Source organism: Morone saxatilis, unplaced genomic scaffold (assembly GCF_004916995.1).
Source record: "Morone saxatilis isolate NCDOM2014 unplaced genomic scaffold, NCSU_SB_2.0 Contig18, whole genome shotgun sequence".
In the NCBI taxonomy this organism is placed as follows: domain Eukaryota; kingdom Metazoa; phylum Chordata; class Actinopteri; family Moronidae; genus Morone; species Morone saxatilis.
Genome location: NW_023339740.1, coordinates 11,492,924 through 11,505,746, shown reverse-complemented (window position 1 = coordinate 11,505,746; position 12,823 = coordinate 11,492,924). Strand labels below are relative to the sequence as shown.

At 44.6% G+C, this 12,823-nt stretch overlaps 1 protein-coding gene across 1 annotated transcript in view; it reads left to right on the top strand.

Annotated features, from left to right (window-relative positions):
* foxp4 (forkhead box P4) overlaps nt 1–12,823 on the top strand; it is a gene marked incomplete in the record, with an annotated part of 89,073 nt that overhangs the window by 51,830 nt on the left and 24,420 nt on the right. The window contains 2 exon segments of the mRNA XM_035662162.1: nt 2,828–2,950; nt 5,997–6,101. Coding sequence (XP_035518055.1) covers nt 2,828–2,950; nt 5,997–6,101 — 228 coding nt within the window.

Sequence of the window (12,823 nt, the reverse complement as noted above, 5' to 3'; positions counted from 1 at the left end):
CTCTCTCTCTCCCCTCTCCCTCCCCCAGCTCCCCTTTTTCCAAGACAGGGGTTGACCTCTGTCAGGCACCGACCCCTCCGCAGTGTGTATGTGTCTGTGTGTGTGTGTCTTTGCTGTCGCAACCATTGCCTCAAGCTCTAGGCCACACTTTCACCTTCCAAAAACCTGCCGGGCAGGGTTCCTTTCTTATTCAGTATGACTCTTAACACACATCTCTCTATTTTACAACCATTATTTCCTCCATCCCTTCCTTTTTTCCTTCCTTCGTTCCTTTCTTTCACCCCATGGATGGTATCCCTCCTTCTCCCTTCTCTGCTCACCCCTCCATTCACACACCCCTCCCCAGCTTCACCTCTCTCCCACTAATCTACCAGGCATCTCTCTCTTTTAAATTAACATGCAACATGAAAAAAATGGGACGACTGTGGAAAAAAAAATTAAATGCATTTAATAAATGGCTGACTTCAAATCGCCCGGCTTTTCAGACTCTCCCTATTCACAGTCCAATGAAAGGGGAGAAATCATTCACCGGGAGAGACAAAGCCGAATGAAAATATAATTCCGCATTGTGAGGCGCTTTTGTCCTGGCCCGTCAAATCGCTAATGGCGAGGCTTTTGTTTTGTGGCGGCGCTCTCAGGCTGGCGGTGTCGTATGGCGGTGGCAACGCATGCCCCATAATCACCACGCTTTGTGATATTAGATTATAGGGGCAATTAATGGCGTCAAACCTTAACTACTCAGCATTCAGCCTGCCACACACACATTCAGCCTTAAACACATGCACGTTTACACACATACCATATCAGCACACATGGACGCGCATTTGGTTCAGGCGTCAGAGCGTCAGCCAACACACAGAAAGGTGCTATAACTCCAGTAATTATTACGCCTGTGACTTGAAAATGTCAATGGCGGTGTGTATAAAATAGAATGTATGAGTTGTCAGGGAGGAAGAATGGGATGCACAAGAGCAATTAATTACAGCTTTTCATTTGGCAGCTTAGACTGACAAGGCCCGGCGGCGGGGGCAAGCTGGCATGACGCCAAGCGGCACCCATCACCACCCCCACCTTACTCACCACACCCCACCCCACCATCCCATCTTTTCTGCCTGTTCCTTTACCAACTGCCACAACACCACCCCTTCCCCTGCCTCACCCCACTCTGACTCTTTTCTTTTCCCTCAGCTCGCACACACACACACTCTTGCACTACAGCTCATTCATCTACATACCCCAACGCACCCCTCTTTTACTCTCCTAGCCCTGACCCACATCTGCCCTGCCCTGTCTAACCTATTCTCCATCCCCTCGCCGATACATGCGGCTGGGAGTGTGTTTAGTTTGGGAAGCCTGGTCTGATAAAGGCAGAGTGTGGGGCCACTGACAGACACGCAGAGAGAAAAAGAGACAGAGATGGATGGAGGGAGGCAGGGAGGGAAGCAGGGAGGGGGTAGACAGGGGCCTGGTGGGAAAAGAGGGTGTTAGTATTTATGGCCAATCTTGTTTACAAAGTCAAATCAGCTCTTTACAGATTTAATTTACCTGTAACAGCTCGTTCCTCTCTTGCTATCTACCACACAATTCACTCTCACACCACCCTCCCTACCTGCCATTCTCTCAGGTAGTGAGTAGATAGACTCCTCTGAAGAGAGCTCCGCACACACCAGCACTTGTGTGTGCCCACACACGCAAGCCCACACACACACGCACACATATGAACAGTTTGACCATGAGAGAGATTGATATTTCACCACAGAGTGAATATAGATAAATGGCCAATTTCAGAGATGATAACTCACCCTTGTATTTCTCTATAAAATAGCCATCACTTCCTAACAGACAGGAGTATTTGTATTGAGATGGCAGTGTAGTTTATTGATGTGCAGGCAGTGAAGTCTCCAACTCGATCTCACTCCCCTTCTTAAGTATTTCTGTATCTGAACTGCTCTGTCTCTTAATCCCTCCGTAGTTTTCTCAAACCTTAATTCAGTTAATAAATACAAAAGCACTTAGTCAGCAGGATTGTCTGCAGGTTTTTTCATATATTCGGTCTGCATTTATGCATGCACTCAGTTTCCTCATTTATGTGGTTAGTTTGTCTTCAGTTTTTCAGTGTTTGTAATCAGATTAAAATCTCTGCACATCTCTGTGTACAATGCATGTGCATTAAGAGCTTGCACAACACATTCTGCAAGATTCACCCCTTTTCTCTCTCTGTCTCTCTCTCTATCTGTCTTTTCCTGCCTGCAGCTCTATCTGATGAGATAGACATCTCATCAGATAGCCACTTTGTTGTTCCTTTCTTCTTAGCCAGGCTTGACTGCGTGGAAAGAGAATCGGAGGCAGTCCTAATCATGTGTTTATAGAAGCAGATAAGATTTTATATCTTATAGCGAGATTGTGTATCTGTCCTTTTATCTGTCTGTTGTCACAGAAATTGCCTTTGTGTGTGTGTGTGTGTTTACAATGCCAGCCTTGTGTAGGAAAGTGTCAACAATATGTGTGTACTGTGGTGCATCAGTCTATTTATCTTTGTCTGATGTTGCAAGCTCTTCTTCTTCTGACTGACAAAAGAGAATAAGAGACAACACACCTCTTTAACTTTACCTGTCCATACCAGCATACTGCACAGCCTCCGTTCAGATTGTTTGTTTTGAGCTGAGCATTCAGTGTGCAGGCACAGTCATGCTTAAAGCTCGCTGTGCTGGCTGGAGCCTTTTCACACAAAGCTTAACCCATTCATTTAGCTGTTCCACTAATATCTACTAGTATCGTAAGTGTGAATTATCTAAAATGTCTGTGTGCATTCCTGTGCTGTCTTTAGGTTCCTGTGTCCATGGCTATGATGAGTCCACAGATGATCACTCCTCAGCAGATGCAACAGATTCTGTCTCCCCCTCAGCTCCAGGCCCTGCTGCAGCAACAGCAGGCTCTAATGCTACAGCAGGTAAAATACATACACACCAGAAACACACAGACAAACACAACCACACACAACACACACACACACACACACTGGTTGGACCAGATCCCAGGCCAGCATGTTTGGATGTGTCTGTTTTAGTAGGTGCTGACACACACTGGGTGTGATTGTATCTTATTCAATTCTTGGAGATCTTTGAAGATAAACACACATCCACATATCCACTTATACACACATTGTCATTTTGAGTACCTCCTCTTTAGCATTGTTGCTAAGAGAATGTGCATGCTTCTGCCTGCAGGCACACACATACACGCACACACACACTTGTAGGCTTTTTAGCATCAGCCAGTGAATCACAGTGATTCAAGAGAGTGTGTGTTGATGCCTGGCAGGTGATAGAGGGGTTGCCATGTCGACACAGACCAATAAACACTCTTCATCTGCAACAGATCTGTCAAATACTCGTCCACACCAACCTGTGACCTCCTACCTACACACGCAAAGCACACAGGCAACCTTGTAAAGCCTGTGAAGAGGATTATTAACAGAGTGGAGAGAGAGTAATTGCAGCATAAAGGATGTCTAGAAAACACATACATACACAGGCAGGCAAGGCTAGAGAAGACCGTAAGATTTAATAAGGAGCGGTAGCTTTAGGCGAGTATAAATTGCAGTGGGAAGATCTGACAACATGTATCATAATGGAAATGTGAAATGTGCTGGCTTTCTGGAAACAGACATGCAGACAGCTAAGAACCTCTTCACCAGCTCTTTTTTTCTCTAACGAGGAAAAAAAAGGAGGCGGGGGGGTGGGGGGTGTTGATAATGCACACACGCACACACACATTACACTTCCACTATTAAAACCACTGAGTTTAACATTGCTCTCCCACTTAATTAACCACAGTATGGACTTGCTCTTAGTGTATATCTGCAAATCAGGCACTTTTACACACACACACACAGAACAATCAACCAACATATCACTCACTGAAGCATTAAATTTCATATCCCCATGGCAATACAGCATTGTGTAAGGGTGTGTAAGTAAGGTTTACGGCCCACTGCCACACAGCAGTTGTGTCTTTGTATGGGCACTCATTTGTGGATTTGCATGTGTGTTTGTGTGCGTGTGTTTCAACCTTTAAGTTTCCTCTAACCTTTACTTATGCTAGAGCTGCTCTGCCTTTCTTTCTTGGTGTGTTCACTAAAGTCAAGGTCATGGTAATAGGCTCGAGAGGTGAGTGCCTCACTTACACATACTCTTAATGCACAGAGCCACTGAATCAAATCATTAAAAAGGCCTTAATTATCACTTAATTATTCCCTCAACTCACCACTCTCCAGCCAACTGCATGTGTGCGTGCATGCCTCTGTGTGTGTGTGCTTGCATATGCATTTGTCTGTGTGATGAGGAGGCGATCAGGGCTAGTGACGCGGAAAAGAGAGATTAACTCCGCCTAAGGAGCGATAAAAGAGAGGAAAGACAGATGGAAGCGAAAGAGCAGCAAGAAGGAATGAGTGCTGCATTTAAAATGAATTGAAGGACAAGAAGGAACGTCATAGTACAAAAGCACAGTCGATTGTGCAAAATTTAAGTTATGGCTGGGATAAGATTGAAACTGGAAATGTAAAACAGCTTTGCACAAAAAAAGCAACACATTACACAGGGTGTGTTGTGAGGATGGGCAGTGGTGTGTAGTCACTGCAGGGTCAGACAGATGAGAGACCGAAACAACTGCTGCGTTGTGAAATCATTCTCTGCTGAAAAGCCTCTTTGAACATTTGATGCACCATGAAACAAAGACAAACTGCAGACGGACACGCGTACAAGCTGTTCTCAAGAGGACACACACACATACACACACACACACTGTGGTCAGTGTGAGTTTTCCTGTCCGCCTTGCTCTCCTCTCAGCAAGATTATAATCTTAATAGAGCTTCCTGAGTAAATTAGTGATTACTAACTCAAACAAACAGTTGAGGCCAGTCAGAGGAGACTGTGTGTGTGTGTCTGTGTGAGTGTATGTGAATCATGAATTAATATGTGTGTGTTTCCATAAATTAGACTGCAATGCTGAATCCGGTAGTTTAAAATAATGCATTTAGCACAGCAGTCTAGTTAATTCCAAGATAATATCTGCATAATTATGGCAGAAAATAAAATGCTAGTAAAGGTGAAGAACAGGAGTGTAGAAAACTTCCATCAGGTTACCAGCATACTGCTTCAGGTTACTATGGCGATGGGTGACAACCTATAAATAACCATACATAACCTGGGGCCAGTACTTATGTACCTGGTGTTGAAACAGCCCATTTAAGAATTACTGGAAAAAAAAACACACTCACACACACACACACACACAGTCCCAGCAGGTGTTTTATGACAGCAGTACAGTAAGAGCTGGCTTAAAGTATTTCACAGAGGAATATCTCCATGGCCATTTTTTCCCTGTAGGCTTAGAACAGTCCTGTTCTGTCATGCAGGCTGTGTGTGTGTGTGTAAAAAGAGTGTGCTAGCAGGACTCATCTTCAGCTCCCCCGATTTATTTTTTATATATTTTCCAATCATGTCAGCTTCTCCTTTACAATGCAGTGCGTGTGTGCAGGTGTATTTCTGGTCTGTTGCCCTTCTGCCTGACTGCATTGTGCTTCACAGTCAGATCCTTCTGTACAGCGCTTGAACTCTATGTGAATAATCCAAGCAGGGCCAGCACTATACAGTGGCTTTGACATACACAGTCAGTCTTGACACAATATAATAGCTCCATCATATTAGTCAGACTGTGTTTGCTTTTTGTTTGTGGTTTGTCAATAATGCACACACCACCACAACAATAAACTGCGGCCTTCACCGAGAATGGTGGAATAGAGAGCAACTGCATTCCTTGAGTCTCCCATTCAAGTTATGGTGTCTGACTATAGCGCCGCATTTCACTGTTGGAAGACTGTAATATCGTTGAGGTTGATACAAAGTGTGTTGTGACTCACTCGCCTCATATTTCCTACCCTCCCTCTTCCCCTCTTCCTTACCCTGCCTCCCCTCTCTCTCTGTGTATGTCTCTAGTTACAGGAATATTACAAAAAGCAGCAGGAGCAGTTGCATCTCCAGCTTCTGACTCAGCAGCAACAGCAGCAGCAGCAGCAGGCTGGGAAGCAAGCGGCAAAAGAGGTGAACTTCACCAAGTACATACTCACTCAGCTCAAGTACACTCTGAAGTACACAAGTGCCCTTAACGTAGGAGCCGGCAGGAGGAAAAAATCATATCGAGGATCTGATGTATATGATGTGGGATACATAGGTTCACTCTCTTCTCCCTTCTCTATGTCTCTGCTCTCATTTTTTTTGTTTATTATTGTGTGTACAAGCTTGTCTCCAAACAAGGATTAGTGAATATGGAGCAGCACACCATGTTGAGGCAGCGAAGGAGTGCTGTGTTAAGCCACACACTACCCTGCCAAAGTATTCATTTGCATGCCTTCGGCTCCAAGCCTGAGGTGAAATCTCTTTGTAGGAGGGGTCTGCCACTCTTTTAATTGTCAATTAACCCCGCCAGCACTAGGACTAGCACTCTCTCTGTCTCTCTCTCACACGCACACACACAAATATGCATGAACACACACACTGTACCAGGTTTTAACACAGCTGTGGTACAGTAGGATAACAGAGGATCAACTAGGATCACATTGCGGCACAACAAAGAGGATCTCAATCGATCAGGCAAGATTACTGTCATAACCTGTGTGTACACAAGGTTGTGCATGAGTGTTTGTGCATGTGTGTACTGTACATGTCTAATAGAGACGTTTTTGCTACATGAATGCTCATTCACCAAAATTACCGAACACACAGAGGACCATGCAGGAGACAGACTTCATGGAAAAAGGCCTCGTGAGACTTTTTCTGATAAACGCATGAGAAGACACATCCTAGATTTCTCCCCGCTCTTCCTCCTCTCCATCATCCCCCTCTCCCAGTGGGCAGATACCCCCCCACGCACCCCTCCACCCCCAAACTCCTCGCCGACAGCGGTCAACCAACTCGACCGTGACCAAAGCAAACCAGTTGTGGTTGACTCGCATGTTGAGAGGGTGTCTGAATCACTTTCCCTTTCTCCCTTCTCTCTGCAACTGTCCCAGTTTTCAGGTTTGCTGTCCTGTAACAACCAGACAAGTGCAAACACTGGTCACACCGCTACACATACATGCAAAAAGGGAGAGGCTTGATGTGTGATGGTTCACTGCACAAACACATACACTTGGGGGAATATGCCTCCCTACAAAGATGCATACAGCTGATATGACTAAGGCCATTTCCGGCAGGCAGTGTTTTTCCAGTTGCTGCGAGCCATCAGTCAACACTGGAAACACCTTTTTAGTCGATTTGAATATCTCTCTTGCTCAAGCCGGTGCTCTCAGAAATTGAGGCAGGGGAGTTATTTCATTAATGTAAGGCTTGTGCTGTTTGTAGCCTGTCCTACAATACAATCTAACCAGTAATCCACCAAGTATACTGCCTCTTTACCCACAAACTGCTACAGGGCAGAGTAGAGTTAGGCACACCAGGTGTGGTAGACGATTTTAAACTAATTTAAATTCCAGCAGGCCTTTAACACACCCAGCAAACATGAGAACAGGAAGCGACAGAGAAGAGAGTAGAGGAAGGAGGGAGAATAAAACAGAAAATCACTCCCTTGCCTTATGGAGTGTTTGTGCTCGAATGGCTGTGACTTTTTACCCTTTTCCCCTCTTTCTACAATTCCTCTTCACTTTCTTGTCTGTGTGGAAGTCATGCATTGAAAGAAAAAGTATGTATGTGTATGTTGAGTCAGTGTTTGTGGGTGTCGTCGGTGCATTTGGGACTGGTCAGGAGTCAGCTTAATGAAGTGACTCTGACCATCACAAGAGATTTGTGCATGTGTATGTATGTGTCCGACTGCAAGTGTCCGTCTACAGTATGTGTATGTGTGCATGCGCGTGTCTGTGAGTGTCCTTCTGTGTGTGTGTGTGTGTGTGTGTGTGCGTGCGTCTGTGTGACTGGCAGGCTCAGACAGTGTGTGATGTGCTCATAAATCACATTGACAGCCTGTTACTGCGCTAGCTTTGGCCACTCAGCCACAGCTAATGTAAACAGAACACAGGCACACATACACACACCCAGTGTGTGTCTTAAAGAACCATAGCCATATCTCAAGAGAGAATGAGAGACGGGGGGTTGGTTATAAAATGGACAGACAAGTAGAAAAGGAGAGGAGGGGCAGGAGGCCTGGAAAGACAGAGAAAAAGCGGGAAAGGGGATAAACCCTTTATTGGAACAAACAAGAATTTGGCAATTCACTTTTCACATCAACTGAACTATGTAAGCATGACACAGATTTTGTCTGTAACTGCAACACTCATTACCTATGACAAGAGTTTCCAGATAATACCCTAGTTTGAATAATTGTAGATAAAGATTCTGGGCTCTCTGAACAAAGATTTCTCTGTGGTCCTAGAATTGTCAGCCCTTTTCGTCTGTTGTAGATTTAATTTCCTTTCTTGTTGATTTAGGCACATTTCAATAATCAAAACAGCAGTTGCAACACATGCTTGTGCTTGTGAAACGCGACACTAACCCTGCTTTAAAATCACTTTTGTGAAACAGGCCCCAGATTTCCAGAAAATATTATGATACAAATATAAAAACATTTTCTGTTATAGTAATTTGAAAACTTATAGCTGCAACCAAGTTCAATTAAACTGTTGCATGAAAAAAGTGTTTTCCTTCTTTTTATCCCTCTGTTTTTCTTTTGTAATAGCTTTTTTGCTTACTCTTCTACACCCCCTCACTCCTCCCTAACAGCCCCCTCCCGCACACAAACACACTGCCATCACACTTCTTCTCCCCAGGCACCAAGTCTGAAAGGAAGTGACCTTTCTGCCCTTCCTGTGAGATCCTCTCTTTTCAAAGAGTTCTAGGCTGCCACTCTTTCTCTCTCTCTCTCTCTCTCTCTCTCTCCTCTCTCCTCTGCTTTCTCCTCTCCCTCTTCACACCACACATAGCACATACACTGCAGCATATGCACACACAATTGAGCAGTTTCCTCAAGTTGTATTTATTTACTTTTCCCTGCCTCTAGTTTATCTGTGATAGATTAAAGTCGCATCCCTCTCCTCAGGGAACTGATGCAGGGGGACTTCAAACAGCCGCAGGCAGCAGGCCAGTCCTGCCCCCTAAGACTGGGAGAGCGCGAAGGGGACGATTTATCCACCGTAACACACACGCGAGCCAATTATCGCCACGCCGCCATGTGTCTCTCCCCCTCTCCCTTCAAACCTCCCTCCATTCCCCTTCCCCTTTCTTCTCTTCATCCTTGGGATCCTCACAGCTTGGCTTCGGGGCTTTTCCTTCCTTTTAATACATGAACTAATTTTCTGGGCACCCTAAGGCCGCAGTTCTCACATTGTTTTTCAGCACCGACAATTAACCTTTATATCATCCTTTTATTTTTATTTAACTTTTACTTGAATTAGGTGAGACGCCTGAATGATTTATTGCAACCACGCAGACAACTGAAATCATAAACACAGAATAGGGAAGGGCTTCTTCTTAGATGTTAAAGAAAAGAAAAAAAATCAATCAGGGCCAAAGTATGTATGAAAAGTTCAAAATTATCGCCATTGAAAAAATGTGCTATTACAAAAGTTTTAGTCCCTAATTTTGTTTTATTGTATTCTAGCCAAATCAAATCAAATAAGTAAAAATAAATAATAATAAAAAAAAACCCTTGCGATAACTAACTGACTGTTAGATCCACTTGGCCCAACTTTTTCTACCCTTGCTGTCTCTCTGTCATTCTAACAGCCAGTTAGGCAGTAAGGCGAGTTGGCCTTCCAGCAGCAGCTGGATCGCCAGATGCAGCAGCTGCCAAGCAGCAAGCACATCCCCTCAACCTCCCCCCAGAGACCAAGGTCTGGTCCCAGCCTGCGCCCACCCCGCCCACCATGCAGTCTCGTGCAGCAAGGTAACGTGGCACACCACCACTTAACATTCATATACGGCAAACCTCCGAGAACAACTGACAGCATCCCTGACAAACCCAATACATGCACACATGGTCATCAATGAGCACCCCACACCACAAGCAGGCCCTGCACCCCAATGGCGCATGTCGAAGCCTGTTAAGTTAATGCACCTAATAAAAGATAAAAAGGGAACGCTGATTGGTGGGTTTGTGAAGGTATCAATTTGGATAATAGGTACCAAATATGCCACTAAGGCCGCCTGCTTGGAGGTGTGTGCATGTGCTTGCGAGTGTGTGCTATGCCTTGTGTTGTGTATCTTGAGATTAGCCAGACACAAGAAGCATCAAATCCGTTTTGCCTATTGCTGTGCCCACTGGATTTTTTTTGTTCCTATATGGCAACCCTTCTCCCACCCAGTCCCTTCATTTTGTCAGCAAGGTTTTAGAAATGATAAAAGTTGACCTGTTGACTGGCCCGCCGCTTAAGTGAAAAAAGCGATGTGTAAATGTGGTGTATGTGTTCACAGTAATGTCTTAGCACACACAATGGGCACACTATCTCACACGCTGAGAATGCTTTAGGGGGGCCTCTAGAAGTGGCCGTAACATCTGCTAAAAGCGCTGACCTGAGTTGACCAAACAGACCCAGTTTCCTTCCCTCCCTGTCTTGTCGATCTCTCTTTTTCCTTCCGTGGGCCAGTCACCACCACACAAACTCTCCAAAACTCCCGCCTCCGTGTCATCTGAATATGACAAAAAAAACCAAAATGAAACTTTATTAAACAATTTTAATTTCTAGTTAGAAAATATGCTTAATAGCAACCACCCACCCGCCCCCACCCCCCCCCCCCAAAAAAAAACTTTAAATGTTTTTTTAATTTTTGCATGTGTGTGTTGATGTGTTAACGCGACAGGTGTCGTTGTCCCACCGGAAGAGCAAGTGGAATTACGAAGAGTTTTATACCAGAGAGTGAAAAGAAATGAGTAGATGCAAATTGGAATAAAAATGAAAAGAGCAGAGGGCTAACAGTTTTTTGGATATAAGAGTATACATGGTATTCAGACCCCAGTTGCAAACATTTGGCTTATGGCATGCTCCTTCTCCTTTCTCTTTCTCTCTCCTCCCCGTATCAGAGTGGATTTCCCTGGCAGTGTGAAAGAGCCGGTCCATTGTGACGGCTCAGCCAGGCGTGAGGCCCAGAGCATTCCTCTGGCCAGCATGAACACCACAACACAAAACACAACATGCATAACACAAGCCACCTTACACACACCAATTACACACAAATATTGCCCGGCCCTCCAAAGAGGCGTTGTGTCGCAGTGAGTAGTTGGGGGGGGGGGTCCTGCTAAGGTTTTTGTTTATTTCTCTTAGCTGCGGCAGTAGATGGAGGCCCAAGCTTTGTAGAATATTCAGCATAACTGTAAATGTTCATTAATCAAAAAAACCTTCTAACTTGACTGCAAAATAAAACAGAGAAGAGCCAACCAACAAAATGTTAAATGAGAATCAACTGTGTTTTTCTCTAAGCCAGCCAAGGCCAGTCCATTGTTTAAGGAATATAAAAATCCCATTAGGGTTTGCTTAATCTGGTCAAGACGCCACAGCCCTTCTAAATAATTTGTGTACTGACATCTAATGTGAAATAAATAATGAACCCCTGGCAGGCCCAAGATGTGGGTGTTTCAACACTAGCTGGAAGATGATTGTGCAGAAACAGCATTTTTCACCTGAATGCACCAAAAAAATCTGGGAAAATTTTGTTTCACAGATCTTCTCTGCTCATGGCTGCTTATAGTCTTTTAAGTGCTTGCTTGCTTTACACTCGTCAGTAAACTGCTGACTTCTCAACAGAATCTGCTTTTTTTTTCTCGCAAGTTAAAATTTTTCTTGTTTTAAATGGAATGGATCTGCTTTGAGCCTAGTCCTGACAAGTAAAAGAGGAAACACTTTATCCTAAGCCAATCAGCTTAAGCTACTTCACAAACACTTTCCTGCTCTGGGCGTGTCACCCCAGATGCCGGTCCGGTTTTCTTGGATAATACACACACCACACCACCACGCACCAGAAACTATGCTCACAGCCCGCCTGCCATTCCTCCCAAAAGACGTGAGAAACTTGTTGTTTTGGCGGGACCGACAGAAGAATGCAGACAAAAGCAGACATAATATTTTGGATTGCTGGCGAGGTCTCTGTAGCTGTGTGTGTGTATGTGCCAGGATGTGTGTGTGCGTCCGGCTGCATTTATCCGCATGTGATGCGTTCGTGCATGGTAATATCCATTGGGGTACGGCTGTGCATTTTAGGGCCCCGTGCTCTCTCACTGTGAAAATGGAAGCAGAATACAAAGCTGGGCAACTAGAAGAAAGCCCAAAGTGTGCACCCCACCCCCTGTTAAGACAAATAGGTGGTGTTGACAGGAGGCAGTGGTGCTGGTGGAGCAGTAGGGCCAATTGCCAACAGAGATTAAGGAAATAGGTTGAGAATAGTAAGATATTTGGAGAAAAATAACAAAACATGTTGAAATTAAGCCTCTTGTCTTGTTTTAGTTCCTCGTCCCTTTTTCCTCTTTCCAACCTGGCTCTGAGGGGGAGCTGTAATATTGCAATGTGTTGTCGGTGAATTAGAAATAGTTAGTCCCGAGCCTCCTCCTGTGACCATCAGTTTTATCTTGGCAGTGTTTGAGTGGGTGGTATTGTAGATATTCGTTCCATCTGATTATTGTCCACCGCATTTTCTTCTTAGCCGTTGTTTGAAAATTAGGTTTACTTAACTTAGATAATCGCTATAATCCAATATTTGCACTGAGCATTGTGAGCATTCAATTAACTGAGTTAGGTGGCTAAAGTTTACACTGTGGACTGTCTCCCTCTGCAGGCGATGTTCCG